Consider the following 21,835-nt stretch of genomic DNA (forward strand, 5'->3'; position numbering starts at 1 on the left):
GGGGGTAAAAATGAGTGAGAATTCCAATATAAAATAATAATTTAACAGATTAAAAAAAAAAAAAACAGAAGATAGAGAAAGGATGCAATGCAAATAAATTTTGTTTATATTTTTGATTGGTTGATTTTGAATGAAGAAAATAAAAAAAAAACACAACAAGACAAAAACCGAATTAGAATGTGAACTTTTTGTGGTTGCCAACTACAAAAATTAATATTTTTCGAATCATTTTTAAATGAGACAAATATTTTTAAACCATGCTTATAACAGTGCGAACATTTTTTGTTTAATTTTCTTTTAGGGATAAATAATATAAAAAGAATGACTTATACAAGGTACATTAACTTCAAAAATTTCTTAAGAAAATTCAAATGTTATTAACTTGATCACAAGTTTGATTCTCCTGGGAATGAGAACTTTTATCCCGAACAGGGTTAAAAGCATCAGACCTAAGGAAAACGCATGGTTCGATGCAAGCTGTAAAGAGATTATTAGGGTTAAAAAGTTAAGTTTCCGTTGTTTTAAAGCCAATCCTACTGAGGAAAACCGGAATAAGTTCAAACAAGCCAGGAAGTCCTGCAACGCCCATATTCGACGGACCAAATTTTTACATGACCAAAAATTACGGCAAAAAATACTGGAATGTCCCAAAGGCAGTACAAATTTTTGGTCATTTGTAAAAAATATGAGGAATTCTTCCTCTTCCTCGGTTCCTACGCTCGTTGTGAATGACACTCCATTTATTAGCTCTTTAGAGAAAGCAAATCTCTTTGCTAGGCAGTTCGCCGCCAATTCATCTTTGCCAGTGAGTGTTATGACTCCGCCTGTACTTGAGCGAGTTAATGATTCTATGGGGCAAATCTTTTTTCGCACTCGTACTGTCCTAAAAGATCTTAACATACACAAATCTGCTGGTTACTTTTGGAGAAAGTAAGATTATTGCACTAGATATTTCTAAAGCATTTGATAGGGTTTGGCATCAGGCTCTCTTATCGAAAATGCGTGCTTTCGGTTTGCATGAATCCCACCTTCATTGGATTAGTAATTACCTTTCGAATCGTTCAATACAAGTTGTATTGGATGGATTTAAGTCTGAAAACCACAAAATAAATGCTGGTGTGGCCCAGGGCTCTGTTCTATCTCCAATACTCTTTCTCATTTTTATTAATGATCTCCTGTCTGCAACATCTAATCCAATACATTGTTTCGCTGACGATAGTACTCTTAGCTTTTCATATTCGTTTTCAGATTCACACCCCTCTTCTTCGGATGTGGAACTGCAACGACAAAATATGATAAGCTCATTAAATTCCGACCTAAACAGCATTGTACAATCGGGAATAAGAAACCGCGTGGAATTTAATGCTTCGAAAACGCAATGCTGTCTTGTATCGTTAAAGCGAAATATACCCCCACTGCCATCATCCATAAATGGCACTTGCATCGAGGAAACTGAACATCTCGATATTCTCGGTATGTGTATCACCAACCAGCTTTTGTGGAACGATCACATACGCGATGTCGCCAAAAATGCAGCAAGATGTTTGGGTTTTCTAAGACGATGCAAGAAGTTTTCCTCCCCCTCTGATCTGGCTGTTATTTACAAGACTTATATACGTCCAAAGCTTGAGTATAACTCCCATATCTGGGCTGGTGCTCCTGCATCTTACTTAAGCCTATTGGATAGTATTGAACGTAGAGCATTTAGATTGATTGGTGATATTACCATCATAAGATCATTTACGTCACTTGAACATCGTCGAAATGTTTCTTGTCTCACCCTCTTTTACCGTTATTTTAATGGTTTATGCTCTAGAGAAATAGCCAGCTGCATTCCTCCCCTTAAACAGTTCAACCGTAATACTCGCGCTTCTAGGAATGCTCATCAATATACCCTTGAGCCCATCTTCGGTCGTACTGTCAAGTACAGAGATTCGTTCTTTAGCCGTACTATGCGAATGTGGAATGCCTTGCCAAACTCGGTCAGGAATTCAAAACCAATGTGCACCGACATCTCCTTTCAACCCCTCTCTCCCTTTCTTAGTGCTCACACTGTGTCTACATTATAAGGGTAATATATCCCCTTGAGTGTGCGCTTATTATAAAAAAAAAAAACTTTAAATTGGATTGGTCCGATTTGTCGAATTGAAAATTTTGAAATTTTTTAGCTTCAAGGTCTCTAGAGTCTAAATAAAAGATTTGTGCGCGTGATTGTACGTGCGTCCGTAAATTCTGGGACTTTTCGTCGTCCATAGCTCAAGAACCAAGTAGGATATTGACTTCAAATAAATTTTGTTATACCGATAGTAAATTAAGTGGGTGATTTTTTTTAGCATAGCAATTCAAAAAATACAAATTTAAAAAAATAGCTACATCGAATTCAAACGAAGCATTGTATCAAAACTAAAATTTGAAAACGTTGCTTTTAAATTTTCAGATTTCACAAAAATAGAAAATCCAAAATCAAATGAATACAATTTTCTGAAAACAAATCTAAAACACATACAATAAAATGTATTGTATATCCATACTTCTATACATTGATAGGTATGAATAAAAAAAATCTCTGGTAACGTTGGCAACGACTGGTCTTGAAAGGTCAAGGTCTTAAGGTCTTGAAAGGTCAAGGTCTTAAGGTCTTGAAAGGTCAAGGTCTTGAAAGTTCAAGTTGTAGAGGTCTTGAAAGGTCCAGGTCTTGACATCTTGAAAGGTCAAGGTCTAGAGGTCTTGAAAGGTCATGGTATTAAGGACTTGAAAGGTGAAGGACAAGAGATGTCTTGAAAGGTCAAGGTCTAGAGTTTCAAGGGAAAAAGCAAGGGAGATCTGGAAAAATCAAGGGAGGTCTTGAAATATCAAGGGAGGTCTTGAAATATCAAGGGAGGTCTGAAAATATCAAATGTTTTGTTGTATTGATAGCCGTTGATATACAATTATCGAGTCACTTTTTACTTTTTGTTTATGGGAAATACGTTCAACCAATTGAATGTTCACCCGCTGACTGGCCAGCTGCAGTGAAGTCATATGTCAATTAAGGCAGAAACGTCTGTGTGCTTATCACATTTGACTTATCATCTTAGCAGACTCTCATCACGATCGGTTAAGCGATCGGTATAAAATTGAGCACAACAAGAAAATAGCTTAAATAGATTAAACAATTGAATTAACTAAAAGAAAAACAATTACACAATTTGTATATATTAATATTTTATTTTTCCAGTTTTTCAATTAATAAATTTGTTGTTTCAAAATAAAATAAATACACATTTTTCTGTTGAACAAAAAAAGGACATCAAATTATGCTCAAAACTTATGTTCCATTCTGTTTTCTGTATACTGTTCGCTTGTTATTGGTATTTTATTTGTAATTTTTATTTTATTTTTGTTTAATTGAATGATGTATGATGTATACTATTATAAGATATTTATGTATTTTTGTTTTTGTTTGATTTAAATATTATTAAAAATTATATAAACGTAGTTTAAATTAAAAATGTATTATTTTTTTATTTTAATTATTATTATAGTTTCATGTGTGTATGTGTCTGTATATCTATTTTGTTGTAGTTATAGCAATAATAAAACAATTAAAACAATATATTTTCTTATGAATTACACAATAAAATGAAACAAAAATTAAAAGTACAAATAAAAATTATTCAATTATACATTTTTTGTTCGTTCCTTGCCAGACAAATAAAAATAACATATATATTAGTTTTCTAAGAAATTAAAGAATATAATAATAATAATAATAATAATATAACAATGATAAAATTAGTGTTAATATAATTCAAAAAAATTGGTAAATATTATTCTTTTCAACATATTTTTTTTTGTTTTTATACAAAAAAATAAACATTCTTTATTTGTTCTTTGTTATCCAATATAACTCTGAATCTTTATATTCGCGTTGGTGTGTTTATATTATGATATGAATGATTCAATGAATTTGTTAACTAATTAAATTAAAATTGAATAATACAACATAGAAAAAACAAAAACAAAAATTGTGTATAAATTTTGTTGGTTTATTTAACGAGACTGAGACAGGAAGGAAACTACCTCGAGTGTGTCCTTTTGTTGCTTTTTTCCTCTATAAGAGAGTTATATATTTAACCTTGGGATTTATTATTATTTTATGTAAAAAAATTGTTTTTAACACTTTTTTTTCTTTTATATAAATAAATTATTGTGTTTTTTTCTTTTTCTTTATTTTTTATATTTTTTTAAATGAATCCTAAAAAAAGAACTCTAGATTTCAACTTACATTTAACCTGAAAACAGGAAAAATATTGACTAAAAAATATATTCGCAATAACAAGAGGTTTACTTTTTTATTTTTTTTTTGTTAATTAAAAAATTTTGTTTCCTATCAATTTTTTATTTTTATATTTGTTTTTGTTTTTCTATTTTTTTTTGTTTGTTGCTTTCATTCGTTTTCTTCTTCTTTTACAAAATATAAGCACACACTCGTTTATCTGGCCAACGAGAGAATTTTGAAATAAAATTTAACTACTCTCTTTTTGTTCTCTTTTGTTGATAGTGGCTGAGATGATCTGCCCTAATTGTTTTGTTTAGATTGGTCGTGTGAAATTGGCAGGGAAGAGACCTTTTTCTTGCGTGCCTTCTTTTTGGCCCATCAGCCAGCCTTCCTCCTGAAATGACAGAAAAATACAAAGTTTATAAAAAAAAATATGCAAAATAAATTAAACTTTTAAATTATATTATGTACATGGTACAATCGCAAAATTACTTTTGGGCTTTGAATATTGAGCGAAGTTATAAATTAGGGAACTCTTCAATACCTTCTGTTGGAAATGTCGTTATCATACCAGTGGAATAGTGGGAAGGAATTTATATGAACATGTCGTTCAAATGAATTAATTAATATAAAATATTATTCCGTGACGATTGTTATTCGTTTTCACTCTTGTATCGAGTGAAGATATAGCACCTAAAAATTGTATATAACTCCTTGTGAAGGAAGCAGAGAAAAATTGAACTTATATTTGCATTAAATTCTACATATTACATTTTTAATTATAATTACAAAAGCTGAAAGGTGACAATTTTAGTTTTTTCTTAGTTGATTGTTGTGCAGCAAGTCGGGGTCTTTATAGTTCGACAACTCCTATTTATAAAACCATTTTAAAAGTTTTTTTTTTTAAATATGCTTCATTTATGTTAGCCTTAGCAATCAACAACTTATATGCATTTTGAAGACTATTTGTTGATTGAACTCATTTGCTTTTGAATTAGTTTTAATAAGTAAGTGTCTAAGTAAAAAACTTTTCAAAAAAACTATATGAACATTTTACTTCCTTGCATGAAGCTTTTAAGCATTCGTCGATCAAAAATGAGTCAAAAACACAAACAAAATATGTATAAATCAAAGGAATATACTTCATAAATATATGTATATGTATTTCTGTTAAATTTAAAATGATTAACCTTGTCTTCATTAATGAGGATAATGCATCTTTTGTTACTGAATGCATCCTTTTGTTTTCAAATTCTATCCACCATGTTGCCCTGTCAATTTGTATCAAAACTATTTGCTTTAATAATTTTTTTTCCAAACTATTGATAAATTTACATATAAATTTAATAAAATTAATTTAAATAATTTAAATGAAAGGTTTCGTAATATAAATTGGCAATTAAACTCTAACCGTAGCTTAATAAGAAATTTTAAATTATTTTAAGATATTTTTGGAAGAGAATTGGCTTCCTCTGTTTCGCATCCTCCTTGGTCTAATTTAAGGTTGCGTAAGTTAAAGAATGCTAAAAGTAATGCTTTTAAAAAGTATCAATTATCTAAAAACCAAATAGATTTAATGTTATATTCTCGCCTTTGTAAAGAGTATGTATTCCAGTCCAAGTTTTGCTATAGTAGTTATGTTCAAAAAATTGAACAAAATTTCAAGCTCAATCCCAAATGTTTTTGGAATTTTATTAATTTAAAATGGAAATCAATTGGTTTTCCATCGTCAATGATTTACAATGATGTTACATCTAGTGATCCCAGAATTATTGTTTGGTTTGCCGATAATTTTCAAAATATCTACAACTCCTCTGATGTTGTTATTGGTAATAACTATGACGCAAGTTCTTTATTACCAATAACTGACTGCTGTCATATCTTTTTAGATAATTGATGATGTAAGTTCCGCCTTGCGTGAACTGGATCCATCGATTTATTCAGATTTTCATTGAATTTTTCCAATTGTTTTAAAGCACTGCTTTAAAAACTTTGAGTTCTCCGTTTCAATTTTTTCTATAATCAATCTCTTTCTTGTGGTGTTTTCTTAGATGAGTGGAAAATTTCCACTATCAATCCTATTTTTAAGTCTGGTGATAAAATTATTCCAAAAATTTTAGATAAACTTGTAAAAGTAAAATTATATTGCATTATTAAAAATCATATTTCTAAGTCCCAACATGGATTCTCCAGTGGCCGATCAACCTCCACAAATTTGGCTTGCTTTTCTAACAAATGTTTTAATGCACTAGAAAAGCGATGCCAAATGGATGATGTGTATACGAATTTTGTCAAAGCTTTCAGGAGATTAAATCACCTAATTTTAATTAAAAAATTAAAAGCATATGGTTTTGATGGAACTTTACTAGCCAGATAGTGAAAATAGGTGATTTAGAGTCTTATCCGATAACAGTTCTATCAGGTGACCCTGAAGGAATCCCATGTCAACTATATTTCTTCTAAATCAAACTTTACGCTTATTTTTCTTAACGAAATTCTTTCGAATTTAAGGATCCATATACGCTGACAACGTTATACTGCTCAATTGTTCGTCCATTGCTGGAATATAATTGCATTATTTGGATCCAGGCTCAAAAATATTGATAGATAGGATTGAGAAAATTCAGAAAAACATTTTAAGGTACGCATTGAAGGCATTTCCAATGACCGGTAATAGTAACATGAATTATAGTAGTAGATGTTTAATGCTTGGAATGCAAACTCTTGAATCGAGGCGTAGAATGTTTAGTGTTTTATTTGTTCGGGACATTCTCTGTAATGATATTGATTCTACTGATTTAATTTCTTTAATAAATATCTATGCACCAAGTAAAACTTTGAGAATGAGGCAGCCTATTTTTGAAATACCCAATTCTACAAATTATGGGCAGCGAGAGCCAATATCTCACTGCTGTAAAAATTTTAATTTTTATTATGAAAATTTGGATTTGTTCTTAACTAGATATCAGTTCAAGACACTTGTTTTAAATTTACTTCAAAATTCTTCAAAACTTTATGTTGTTTACTTGTAATTTATTTCGATCAATCCACTCTCAAAAGTTATATAACTATACCACTAAATTATTTTTTAATTATTGTATTATATTATTCTATTCATATTATATTATATTACATTATATTATATTAAAATATTCTATATATTATATTAAGCTATAAAGCGAAATCTGTGGATGTACGATCGTAGATTGAAGTAAATAAATAAAATACAATCAAATATTGTCTAAAGCTGTCTAAAAGCTTTAAAATATCATTTTAGATGTAAAACAGCTCTGACGTATTCTAAGACGATTTACTTCATAAGTAAATCTCTTCAGTTTATTAATGGATTAATTGTTTTGTGTGTGTAGCGTGTGATCCATAATTTGTTCACGTAAAAATACCGTTATGTACGCGGCTAATGCTTAAGTGAAGCTGGCAATGAGTTTCAGAAATCGCGATGGTGTACAAAATTATTCACAATTAACTAGAGTTCGAATAATTTTTTTTTTCTTCAGGATCTCGAACATTCTACGATTTCTTATTTTATTTAAATGTTTTTTTTTTTTTTTTAATGAATTAGTTAAAATAAATAATTAGAAATATTTGTTTTCTATGATTTGAATTTTGAAAATAAAAAATTGATGTTTTCACTCTTTACTAAGAAATCTTAGCACAAAGTAATTTTTTATACAATAAAACTCTGTTGTACTGTTTCTACAAAACGATGATTACATTTAAGAAGACTCGAAATAACTTGAGTGTTTCACCATGGTTTGATTTTCACGTTAAAAACTTTAAAAACAAAAGGAACAAAGCTTGGATAAACTATAATCAAACAAGAACTGATGATGATTATAGGACGTTCATTATAATAAAACAACTTTTCACTGACTACTCTAACATCCTATATGATGACTACATTCAGAAAATTGAATTAAACCTTAAAAATAATCCTGATAGTTTTTGGAAATTCGTTAATCGTAAGAAGAAATCATGTGGGTACCCTAGCTTAATGACTAATTCGACATCAAATAGTAATGAGCCAAGAATAATTGCTAACATGTTTGCAAACTACTTCAAAGATGCCTTTGTAGTTACAATACTATTATTTTTCCTAACACATCTATCACTGTTATAAATGTCCCCCACTTAAATTCTATCAATTTCGTTATAAGTGAAGATACTGTCCTTTATAACTTGACGAATGTTTTTGTCCTGGTTCCGATGGTGTACTATCATCAATTTTAAAGAAATGTGCTGCGTATTTAGCACACCAGTTATGTGTTCTTTTTAACACGTCTTTAAGTAACTCGCTGTTTGCTTTTATCTGGAAGAGCTCCTTCATAATACCAATATACAAAAAAGGTCCTTAAAACGAAATAATGAACCACCGACCTATTGCTTAACTGTCATACCTAAACTATTTGAGTCAATCGTATGTAGCGTTCTTTCTTTTCAATGTAGTTCAATTATCTGTGATAACCAGCATGGTTTTGTTAAAAAGCGTTCAAATGTTACTAATCTGTTTAACTTAACGTCTGTTTGTTTAGATGTTTTTGAAAAACGTGAACAAGTTGATTGTATCTTTACTGATTTCAGCAAGGCCTTTGATAAATTGTGTCATAAAACATTACTATTAAAACTATCACAGCAAGGTTTTAACGACTGTTTCATAAATTGGATCTCCTCATGTTTGCAAGATAGACGTTATGGTGTTAAATTTCGTAATGAGTGTTCAAGTTCATTTGTTGTGAATTCTGGTGTCCCCCAGGGTAGTCACCTTGGTCCTATTCTATTTGTTTTATTTATACATGACTTGGTTTCGATCATACAAAATTCGTTTGTCGTAATATATGCTGATGACATTCAAATTAAAAAAAAAATTAACTCTACATCTGACTGTCTTCTGCTGCAAGAAGACTTAATATTATTCAGGGAATGGTGTAAAAATAATCGTCTTGTTTTAAATGTTGACAAATGTAAAACCATGAGTTTTACACGCAAAAAAGTTCCAATCGTTTTTAGTTACATGTTTGATTCTTGTCCTTTAAGTAGGGTATATGTATTTTCTGACTTGGGTGTTGTCTCAGATCCTTAACTAACATTCAATGAACATATTAACTTCATAGTTAAAAAAAGCAAATAAAGTTCTGGGTTTTATTAAGAGATTTGGCCGTGATTTCCGTGATCCATATGTTTTAAAATTACTTTTTGTTTCATTTGTGAGACCAGTCCTGGAATATGCTTGTACAGTATGGTCACCTTACTACGCCGTACACGTCACAAGACTCGAAGCCATTCGGAAAAGATTTTTGCGTTTTTGTCTACGATCCCTTCCGTGGTTTCATGATATTCAAACATTACCGCCTTATTTACAAATAATTTCTCTTATAAATCTTCCTTCTTTGACAAATCATAGAATGTACTTGCAGTTTTGTTTTATTGTTGGAATAATAAACGGACAAATTTCATCACCATCAGCTCTTGGTAGTTTAAACTTTAGTTTTAGTCGTTCAAGTATAAGACTCCAGAAACCATTGAATACCAATTTTAGCAGATCAAACTATGGTGTACATAACCCCTTAAATCAATTAATTGACATCTATAATAACTTTTACTATTGTATTAATTCTTCAAATGATAATATAAAATGTATAAATTGAAAATTAATATTTTTCAACAGTCAAGTTTAAGGTTTTTAGATTTTAAGTATATTTTAAGAATTGTTAATGTTACTATTTAACGAATTATAAATAAACAAACAACTCTATTAGCTTTACGACTAATAGTGTTTTAGTTTCGAAAAATTAACACAACTGGTTTTTGAACTACTGCACTTAGCAGGGAAGTCATTAATGCAAAATTTAAAATAAGTTATAGCTATTTTTTTCTGAAGATATTCAATAAGCACATATATAGATTTTTTTTGAAAGTCATTTACAAAATTAGTTAATTTATTTAAGTTTTATAGAATAAAGAGGAATTTACCTGATCTTCAGGGTCGTCATATTCTATGACGCGAATAATATCTCCAATTTCAAAGCTCAATTCGTCTGCGTCTTCTTTGACGTATCCGTAAGTCGCCTTCACACGATACAAAACTCCCGGTGGTAGTTCTGTTGTTGAACCGCCTGAAATTTTCAAAATACAATTATTAATTTATAACTTTGCACAAAAACAATTATTTAAAAAAAAAAACAATATACAACAATATTTTGTTTATACATATGTACTGTCTTTGAGCAAGCCACAAACAACTTTGTGTATGTTTAGTAGGGTTAAACATCTTTTTTGTTTTTATTTAAAATCGAATACAAAATTTCAAAATTTACTATTTAATTCAAGTTTATTTTTGTTTTAATATATTTAATTTTTTTTAATTTAGGGAAAACGCGTGCATCTTCTCCGCATATATTGCACAAACATTAAATTTAGTTTATGTAATCTGTGTGGGAAAGTGTTTCGTTTTTTTTTTCCACAAGATTGTTCAAAACCTACTCACCGCCGCCCAAGGGTACATCGTAAAATGGTTCCGATTTTGGTGTATGATTGTCATTACCTCCTAATGCCATCGCATTGTCGTCGTCCTGTTTCGTGATGTTTCCATTTCCATTCACTTGCTTTGTCGTCGTCGTTTTCATCACGTTGTTGGCTTCGTCGGTTGTTGTGGTCGTCGTTGTTGTTGTTGTTTTCAAGTCACCGTCATCTGTGGTTTCAGTTACTTTCGTCTTTTTTTGAATTGTCGTTGTGATATCAGCTGGTGGCGCAGCAGCTTGTTGGGTTGGTGGCGCTCCTGAGTTTGCATTCGGACTATTTAGTGTATCATTGACAATTTTGTTATGATTGTCAGAATTATTGGTGGCTCCACCTCTCAATGGCGCTTGGATTGAAAAATGTTGTGGGACAGAGTTGATAACGGCTGTATTTTGGTAAGATGGTTCATCTTCGTCTTCTGCAGAAGCCGGAGTCACTGCTACCGATGATAATCGGGGAGCTGCATTTGTTGGTGATGACGGTGGTGAGCCACTACTCGCCACGCTTATACGTTGCTCTGATTTCACTTTCTGGATGATATCTACACTCTCGTTTGGAGTTGTGTCTGGCGTTGGAGAAATTGAATCAAGTCTTGGTGATGATTGTTCGAGTTGTGAGCTAGGACTGGATGATGCTGCTCTCACGTGCAATACAGAAGAGCAGAGAAGACAACAACAGCAGCAAAACAACAAACGAAGCGTGGCAAAAATATAAATAAAAAAAAAGAAAACAAAAAAACAAACAAAAAATCAAACACATGCTAAATTTTTAGTTTCAAGGCATTCAAAAAATAGTTAACGATTAGTTTATTTTAATTAATGAATTATTTAAAGATCGTTAGGATTTCGAAGAAAAATTAAAATTGCATTCTGAAACTGAAAGAGAAATCATTCACAAGCTAAAGATTTTTAGATTGAATTTTGTTTAGAATTTCCTAATAAATTATTAATTATATAAAATTACATTAATAAATTATGTTATGAGAATGGATAATGAAAAATGAATACAAATTGAAAGACATCAATTTCAATCTAAAAACCGATGTTTCCTTTTTTAATATTTTGTTGACAAAAAAAGGCAAATTATAATTTAAAAAAAAAAAGAAAATTTAAAGCAAATTAAAAATAAAATACCATGAAAACAGAAAAACGAAACTAGAATTATTTTTATATAAACATCAACTTACGACTGTTGGCATTGCTGGAGCCATTTGTTGTTACTTGATTTTGGTAACTGCTGTTATTGGCGTTTGTGTTGTTTAGTTGTTTAACTGGTGATTGCACTGGGCTGGGTTTAATGGCATTTGCTATGAATAAAACAAAATTAACATAAAATTGTTAAATTTGTACAGATTATTGAAGAAAAGTAACATTTTATATAAGAAGATGCTTTTTCTTGAAGCAACTTCTAAAACAATGTCCAAATTTTAATAAGTTTAAGATAAAAAATCTTATAGATTATTGGTTTATTGATCTCAATAACTTAAAAGCTTAGAAAAAAAGAAAACCTAGTACAAAAAAAAAAAAGATTTATAACATTGTTGCAGCAGCGGGTTACGTTTTAAACAATACTTTCAGAAGCTGTAATTCAATGGCGCTAATCAATAGTTATTGGCACCTAACATCTCAATCTATGGATTTAATTATAAATACAAATATTTGCTCAGTACGAAATCTGAAATAATCATGGGTTGAGGTAGTACCTCTCATGCGAGAGGTTTTGGGTTCGATCCCTGCCTGTGCCACGTAAAGTTTAATTCACGGGTACTGCCTCTTGCGAGGAATTGAAAAATTTTCCAAGAGTAATTCTTGACATGAAAAAGTGCTTTCCCAAATAAGCCGTTCGGATTTGGCACATAAACTGTAGGTCCCCTACATCCCTGCAATTACTCGCACACCGGAATGGTTGAGAGTTGTAAGTCACTAGGCCTTGGTTTTCTACGGACTGTTGCGCCATCTAATTTATTATTAAGGTTCAAAAAAATTATGAAAAAAACTGGGCCTACCTCACTAGTATTTATAATTGTTTTTACAGCTGCGAATATAAAATTCTCTTACAGTTGTCATAACAAATTTAATTTTATTACACTGAATATAAAAACTAAAAATTTTCATGAATTAAAAAACTATTCTAACAATTTAAATAATGTACCAAAATACTTGGATTAAAGCTATGTAGAATTTGATACGGTAAGAATTAAGATAAGTTTTAAAATTTCGTTTCCTGTTTGAAAGTATAGTTAATGTTACAAAATAATATTTCCTTTACCTTAGCTTTATTCATAGTTCCAGAGAAAAACAAAGTCAATATAACATTTAGGAGGAATGTCATACCTAAACTAAAGAAAGAGTAAAGTGAGCCATAGACACTCAAACATGGTACAAGTAGATTTAGTAAACGAAAAATGTTCGATTTGCTTTTCTGTGAATGTGGGATTTCTCTAGTACCACCTGAGTAGTTCAAGTGAACCAAACGTCTGGTCACACCATTGCTAATATCAAAAGCATCTATGGCTTGATGGTTAATGCGTAGGATTTTTATGCTAGAGGTCTTGGAGTTTTAAGTCATTAAGCCCTGATTTTTCATGAGCTTAATCTCAAATGGAATACACAAAAAAAACATTCAAGTTAGAGCAGATAGGTCCCACTATTGCCTGAATTTGTTCCAAGTTAGTTTACTCGAACCATTTTAGAGTATCTTTAGACCTTTTGAGAGTTGTAGTCTTAAGCATTTTCCTTAAGTTCAAACTATTTTAAATACAGCTTCATAAGTCTATGCTTAAATGATTAAAAAATATACCTGTTGATTTCTTTAGTGTATTATTTCCCCGTTGTGAGTCTGTGGCCAATTTATCAACAATTGTTTCTAGCTCGGAAAATATCTGCAAATACAAAAGTTTTATACACTTAACAAAAATATTATTTTTAAAATAAACAAACCTTCGCTGATTCAGTGTGGAAAACCTGTTCAGATGCAAAAAGTGTTTGTAAATTTGTAACCAAAAATAATATTCTGGAATCATATAGAGCCGGCAGTTCGTCGTGTAGTTCCGTGTTAAGAATTTCATATGTTCGACGAGCCTCCTCTAATTGTTCACGACTTTTTGTCATCTACAAGATCAAAATAAAGCACGTTTTATATTTTATGTTTTTAAAAGTTTTATTTCAAATTTGTAGTTATTTTTTCTGTGTTTACCTTAACATCATCTTTGCGTTTGCTGGCACTAGCTTGTACACTTTGGAACGAATGTCGTTGACCATCATAGTCAATGAGTTTTCTATTCCTCTTTTCCACTTTTTTCTATGAAATCATGAAAAAAAAAAACAAAAAACAAAAACAGACATTAACATCAGCATCTATATAGTTGGACGGGATAGGATAGATTGTATGTGATGGCTTTAAAAGGAACTAACCTTCATTTCAGGAAATTGATTCGTGTACGTGCATAGTGGAATCAGAACTTGATCGGTCAATTTGTGAGAGAAATCCAACCATAGGCTCTCTGTGGTCGATGCTTGTGCAGTGAGGGCATCATAGCCATTCCAATGTGGTTCGTATACTTCACATATTGCATCCATTAAGGATTTGGAAGCAGCTTGAATAGCTAAAATGAGAAATAGTTAGCTTAAACTATATTTTTCTTTTAAATTATGTATTTAGTTCAAACCTCGAACACATCGTATGTAATTGCCAAATTCCTTTTGCAATTTATTGGCACTGTTTTGTTGACGAGTAAAATTGTTCAGATGATCGTCAAAAATTTCATCTGCCGTTCGGTCGACTTTTCCTAAATTGTGTAAAATCTGCAATTATAAAAAAATAAGAATAAATTAAATTTGATTCGACATAGTATATAAATAATTCTGTTAACATTCCTCGGAAAGACTAATCATTTCCTTGTATATACAGCTATGACCAAAATAATAGGAACAAACCTTAATTTTTAGATACATTGCCTTAAGCATCATATTATTTTATTGGCTAAGATATTGTCATTAAATTTTGATATAAAGCTATTGTAATCGGTTCGTTTTGTCCAATTGACAATATTGATATTTCTCGACGTTTTAGTACCCAGAATCTAAATCAAAGAATTTCAGAGCAATCTTCAGCAATATCTCAAGAACCAGTTGAGATATCGACCTCGAATAAATTTAGTTTTACAGATAAAAACAATAAAAGATGCGGAAAGGACATTCAAACAATTTAGTGGGTGTTTTTTTTTGTAATACAGCAATTTAAATAAAAAAAACACAACTTCAATAAAAATTATTCACTGTGACGTTATATCTAATAAAAAGTAAAAACTTTCAAAAAAATGCTATGAAATTGGTAAAAATAAGTTTTCACTTCAATATTTCGGAAACAAATACAGATATTAAAATAAAACTTTAATCTATAGTATGCAAAATATTGTTGTTTATTTTAAGTACATTTAAGAAAAATCCAATAGACAACCTTTTTACAAAAACAACTAATAACTAATAAAACAAGTCTCAAGTGTCTTGAGAACAAAGAAAAATATTTACTACGAGTACAAACTACAAATTGGAATGAGATTCAGGTCCAATTATTGAAAAAATCTATTCTATCAAAACCAAAGTTGTACTAACTTTGCTCTCTTTGCCCAACCACTCTAGCAAATTACGTCACACTTTTTTTGGAACAAATTTCATTAAGAATCAGATTTTTAAAATAAGCCAAAGATTTTGAAAAGAGTGTTTTTGACTGGAAATACCTATGTACATATATTTTATATTTTCGTTAAATTTCCAAATTTATTGGTTCGAAAAGGAAAAAAAAATATTATTGTTATTATTACGGCACAAACATTGACTTATGTGTAAAGAGAGAGGAGTAGTACCCGTTGCATGATGGTTAGTCCTTTGGACTATAGATCCAGAAAAAGCCACCTTTGACGATGACTTTCATATAATTGAAGATCAGAAGAATAAATTGGAGGCGTAGGGAGCTGCTTTCCAGCAAGTGTAGAAGGTAAATACTATCATTCGACCTAACCACGACCTGGAAAACAGAGACCTACTTAATCACTTTTACCTTCGAAATGATATCACACATTGGCGATCTGAGAACAGCGGTTTCATGTGGTTCAATGACGACTCTTTGGCAAATGCCATAATCGCCGAGCAAACGGGACCAAGTCCCTTGTTGGTGACGAAGGTTGAGCTTCAGCTCATCTTCAATTCAATAAAAAACAAGAAGTCAGCAGGTGTCGATGGTATATCCAACGTTGTACTAAGACATTTACCGATGGAGGCAATTGACATTTACACCACACTCTTCAATAATTCATTTAATAATGCATATTATCCAGAGCATTGGAAGACCGCTGTGGTTCATCCTCTCCCGAAAAAGGGAAAGGACAACTCCAACCCGTCAAATCTTCGGTCGATAAGTCTTCTTCCGAGCATCAGCAAAACTTTTGAAAAACTCATCAATAGGGCTCTGACTAAGTGGGCGGCGGACAACAAAATAATTCCGGATAAACAGTTCGGGTTCAAGGCGGGTCATGACACAATCATGCTGCGTCTAAACTCGTTTCTGATATCCAATGGAATAAATCAAAACAACAATGCACAGGGGCTGTTCTGGTTGATTTGGAAAAGGCCTTTGACAACGTATGGTTAGAGGGTCTTTACCTAAAACTGAGCAGGCTTGGCATAAGCAAGCCATTGTTGTATATACTTTATGATATGCTTAACGGTAGAAAGTTTGTTGTCAAAATTGGCGATGTAACTTCTATCATAACATTCTCAATTAAAAATGGTCTTCAACAGGGAGCGATGAATTCGCAGATTCTCTTCAGCATTTACACCAGCGATCTAATAGGTAGTCTTACAAAGGCAATTGCGTACGCCGACGATCTAATTGCGTACAGAACAGTCCGAAAGGTTGAGGTTATTAGAATTCTCTTGCAGCGTGATTTCGACGAGTTTCAGCGATATTGCGACGACTGGAAACTGAAAATACATGTCCAGAGGTCGGAGACAATTCTGTTCCGGAATCCATTGGCTGGGGCCACGAGGGATGGCGCAAGATGGTCATCGTATCATCATCATCAGTATTTATATTTCGACAGACATATAAATGCTGCTCTGACCAGGGCCAGATGAGCTTTCGCTCTGACGAAATAGCTATTTTACAGCAGTCGGCTTGAGCCCAGAGTGAAGGTTATTTGCTACATGGCCCTCATACGTGTGGTTTAACGTTGCTAATTCCCAGATGGAGAAGTTTCGGGTGTTCCAGCGGCAGTGTTTGTGACGCTGTACCGGCTTATATCTAACAGCCGGATCTTCTTATGTGCATTACTATTCCAACGAGGTCCTATACAACGGGGCTCGAATCAACAGAATTGACAATTTCGTGATAAAACTCGTTCGAGGTCACATTGCAAGAACTAGTCTACGACCAACAATTAAATTTTCGGGCGTTCTTACCGAACGACGAGTATTTTGAAAGTGCACGCTTGTGCGGCTTCATTCCACCAGAGGTATTCATTCCTCTTTTTAGATAGATGCGGTCTGATACAGGATAAATTGGCAGTTCCGCTAATCTACCACGTCAGACGAAGAACGGTGTATAGGCGACTCCTGTACAAACGGGACGTCTTCATGGCACATGGCGGAGCAGAGCTCCTTCAGTTCAGCAGGGCTGTGTCCGAACGGATCGAACTAATAGGGTGAAGCAGGAGAAAGACAACAAAATATGAAAAACAAAAAATGTAAGATAGTTAGATTTGCTGCTGTGGTTGTTCTAGTTTTAAGTAGTTTATAGGTGGAATAGGTAGTTTAAGTTGGCTTCATGTTTTATATTAAGAATCTTTTTTTAAGAAGTTTTTAAGTAAAAATAAAAAAGGATATTAACATTTTTTTTTTAAATTTTCTAATGAATACAAAAATAAATAAAATGGAATTTAAGTTAAATAGATCTTAGAGCCGCAAGGCGTTAGCATTAAGTATTAATGTTTAACTTAGAGTGTCCGTATGGGACCAATAAGTTAGTTGTAAGTTATTATTAATTAGGCTAGTTTTATGAATCTTTGTGCAGCTTTAAGATAGGTCTAAGATTGAATTAATAAAAATGAATTTACAAAAAAAAGGTCCTTTGCACTGTCATGCAAGAGGTCTTGGGTTTAAACCCTGCCTGTGCCATCTAGTTTTTTTTTTGCACGGGTAGTGCGTCTTGCGAGGAATTGAAAAATCTGCCAAGAGTAATTGTTGTCATGAAAACTGTAGGTCATCTCCATCCCTGACAACATTACTCGTACACAGGAATGGTTGAGAATTGTAAGTCACTAGGCCACTAGTTCTCAAAGGACTGTTGCTTCAACTAATTTATTTATTAAGGGGGGGGGGGGGTAGGATGTTTTAAAAAAACTGAACACAAATAAAGTGACAGCTGTCAAAATCTTCAACTCCGAAAAAAGTATTGCCAGATTGAAAACCATATTTAAAAAACACCTGTTATAACAAAAATTGCACTCAATAAATATATTAATTTCTGTTTCATTCTACTCATATTCTTAAGTGTATTTAATAGCATTTTGGTACATTTTTGACAAATAAACTCTCCTTTGAAAATCAGACTCCTGAAGTATATGGATACTCCTTCTGGAGCTTATCTGTTTATGGCATACAAAGTTAAGCTTTCTTTGAATTCTTCCATTTTTAAATGGCATTAAGAAACATTCGTGCATTAGGTTCATAGGACTTATGGGTATTACTAAATTATCAAAATTGAGTGCAGTGATTTATTGTACCTTTTGCTATAAAACATAATTTTTTGTTTAATTAAAATTAAAACATTGTCGACCAACAAAGAATTTAATTGCTTGAAAACACCGACGCAATATTATTTTTTTTTGTTTCAAATAAAAAATAAAAATAACATCTCAATTTATTGTTCGCCAAATAGAAAACAATTCATCACAAAACCAAAATTAATTGCCAAAATTTGATCAACTGCAACCATATGTGCTGTGCAGGTTATTGGCTTTATATTTATTCAACTACACCATCTCATAAGAAACATATGCGAGCTATAACATACATAGCTATAAAAATAAAATAAAATCGTTTATTTCAAAAACATTTGAACTTTTTTTTTGTATATGCCCTTTTTACAGAGTGTTTCAGACTGTGGTCAGTGCCAAGTTTTTTCTTAGTTGAAGAACTGTTTTTTTCTTTCTTTTTTAAGGAAAACTTTTGGCAACTTTTCCCCCAAACTGCCATCTCAGAGTTCTACAACTGATCAAATCAATTTTGTTCGTTTTATTTCTAGAATACAATTTTGTATTTAGGGTTTGTGTTTGTTGAAAGATTTCGTATGTTTTGACATTTTCATTTTTACTTGTTTTGAATTTTAAAGAATGCAAATTCGAAAATGAAAAGGAAACTGAAATTGTTGGCAAGAGTCGTTGTGCCGATGTAGAGTTTAAACGATTTGTTTTTATGATAAAATTTATGTATATGGGTTAGCCAAATTTTATTTTAATATAAATAATTTATGCGTCGAATAACTAGGCGCAATCGCTTGCATTACCGGCAGGCAGTTGATAGACAGTGGGCGGTAGCGTGCTTTGGCTTTCACTTGTATTTTTTTTTATACAATACTACACGACAAAAACAACGTCACATACATTTTATAATTTATTTATAAATAAATGAAGAAATTTTGCAAACAAAAAAAAAACAAAATGTGCGACGCCTAGCTTTGTGTCGCGTCTTCAGGAGGGAAACTAAGAGGTAAAAAATAGGCCGTGTTCAGGGTTTTTCCACCTGTGGTGCTGCAAATTAATTCCGGCAAAACAAAAATGATCAGCCTCGGAACCCGACAATCCTCTCAAATAAATATTTCCTCGCAACTGGCGGAGGAAGTGGAGAGCTTTCAGTACCTTGGAAATATCGTCTCCATCGAAGGCGGAACCGAACAAGACGTCATCTGCCGCATCGGCAAAGCAAAAGCGGTTTTCGGTATATTGTCGAAAATTTGGAGATATAACTCTATCAGTTTAAGAACAAAGCTACGACGCACAAATGTCGAATCTGTGCCCCTTTATGGGTGCAGCTCTTGAAAGGTTACTTAAGCTGCAAACCTTCGTGAATAGGTGTACTTGTAACATTTTAAGGATTTTCTGGCCAAACCGTATATCAAATGAGGTGCTTCATAGAAGAACAGGCCAGGAACCTATAGACTCTATAATATGAAGGCGTAAATGGCAACGGATTGGACATACGCTTCGTAAAAGTAACGACTGCATTGCAGGTCAAGCAATGCAATTGAATCTGCTCACACAAGAAGGAAGGAGAGCTGGACGACCGAGAATCAGCGTCACTAGGAAAAACTTGGAGGGAGCTGAAACACATGTCCGGAAACCCTACACGATGGCGCATAAGCGCACTAGAGGCCCTATGCCATTTAAGAGGTTTCCAACGGACTTAACAGGTCTGAGGACCTAAGTAAGTAAGTATCATTTACGGCTTCGATAATATGATAATAATAACTGTATCATTTGATACCCAAGGGCGTTACAAACAATCAATTGTTATTGCAAAGTATTATTGGCGACTTTTCTGTCAAGTATCATGGATTAAAATTAACTACCACAAGTTTCAATTAACATTGACAATGATATTGCTTTCAATATTTATTTTCTCTGTATAAATTGTCGAATTTGCTTAAAAGTCTAGTAAAACTTTGTAAACATTGCTGCAAGTAAGAAATCTTGTTTTCATAAGTACCGTTTTACAAATGTAAACATAAACATTGGTGAATCAAAGTACTGTCTAATAAAATAGAAGAAACTCAAATTAATGTTCGATTCTCATTTATTTTCATCAGGTTCATCATCAATGATCAATATTACTTGAATTGAGACTTGTTCAAGTGAAAGTGGCAAGTGACATTGATCATGTAAAGGCTACTTAAAGGTACTAACTCAAAAGGTTCCAAGGATCGAACCAGATACCAGAAGAAATGAACGTCCTACGAACGATAGAATTGAATCGAGACTCGTTCAAGTACAATTGGCAAGTGACATTGATCGTGTGTAGGGCACTAAGTCGTTCTTACTCACAAGGCTTCAAGGACCGAACTAGCAAAGATACGAACGTCGAAAGTTGTTGTTGATTTTCCGACTTCACTCCTTGTGTTTATCAAACTTTTGAAACCTTAAGACTTAAGTCTTTACGCAAAATATTGTGAAATGTCAAATTCCAAAAATCGAAGAATCTGTATTTTCGTCAACCTTAATCAAAAGGTCCGTTCGCTTCCTTTATGTACTAAATTTCGTAAAAAGATATATTTTAAAGAGTGGGGGTAAAATTCTCTCACAAAAAGACAAAACTACAAAAAATTAAGCGAACGGGAAAACAACAAATTATTTCTTCAATTGACTGTCAAAAAAAAAATATAAATTTTGAAACATCATCGTTTCATTTTGTGTTTAGAATTTATTTATTTTTTTGTAAATGGCTAAATTAAGACAACATGACTTCAAGCAACATCATGCTGATCCACTGTTTTTTTTTTAATGAAAAAACTTGATTAAATTTAAACTTGAAAAGAATTTTTAATTTTATAAGTGACAGCAAAAGCGAACAATTTATTTAATTTATTTGAAGTTCTATCAAATTTGACACTTTTCACAAATACATAGGTTGGGGAAATATTGTACTCTCCCGTGAGCGCTCTCTTTTACGAAAAACTGCGAAATTTTTGAGTACGCGAACAGGGTTTAGTTAGATTTCGCAATTTTTTGTAAAATTAGACTGTTTTAGGAAGGTACACGAAAGGGCCTAAAGTGATGTGTGATTAAACTACTTAATTTGTGTTCAACAATTTCATTTTAACCAACCGAGAAGTTGCTTCATAAAAGGATAATCCGTTTTACCATGTTTGTAGATTTTAACAAATTGCTTTATTGAAGCTTACATCGTTAAAATTTTAGTACAGAAAAAGTTTAAATTTGTTAAATGTCAACAGATGACAGTTCCAAAAGTGACAGCTGTCCATACAGCT

At 32.1% G+C, this 21,835-nt stretch overlaps 1 protein-coding gene across 3 annotated transcripts in view; it reads right to left on the reverse strand.

Annotated features, from left to right (window-relative positions):
• Nucleotides 1-3,187: 3,187 nt before the first annotated feature.
• LOC129948857 (amphiphysin) overlaps nt 3,188-21,835 on the reverse strand; it is a 98,269-nt gene continuing 79,621 nt past the window's right edge. Inside the window, exons 2-10 of one of the 3 annotated variants that reach the window (XM_056059975.1) lie at nt 14,463-14,598; nt 14,209-14,399; nt 13,991-14,095; nt 13,735-13,905; nt 13,595-13,676; nt 11,982-12,101; nt 10,764-11,360; nt 10,250-10,392; nt 3,188-4,655 (exon numbers count right to left, since the gene is read on the reverse strand). In XM_056059975.1, coding sequence (XP_055915950.1) covers nt 4,575-4,655; nt 10,250-10,392; nt 10,764-11,360; nt 11,982-12,101; nt 13,595-13,676; nt 13,735-13,905; nt 13,991-14,095; nt 14,209-14,399; nt 14,463-14,598 — 1,626 coding nt within the window. In that variant the 3' untranslated portion in view covers nt 3,188-4,574. Of the gene's footprint in view, nt 4,656-10,249; nt 10,393-10,763; nt 11,430-11,981; nt 12,102-13,594; nt 13,677-13,734; nt 13,906-13,990; nt 14,096-14,208; nt 14,400-14,462; nt 14,599-21,835 lie in introns of all 3 variants that reach the window. The other 2 variants (XM_056059974.1, XM_056059973.1) reach the window with 2 other exon arrangements.

The sequence above is a fragment of the Eupeodes corollae genome, chromosome 3, assembly GCF_945859685.1.
Source record: "Eupeodes corollae chromosome 3, idEupCoro1.1, whole genome shotgun sequence".
NCBI lineage: Eukaryota > Metazoa > Arthropoda > Insecta > Diptera > Syrphidae > Eupeodes > Eupeodes corollae.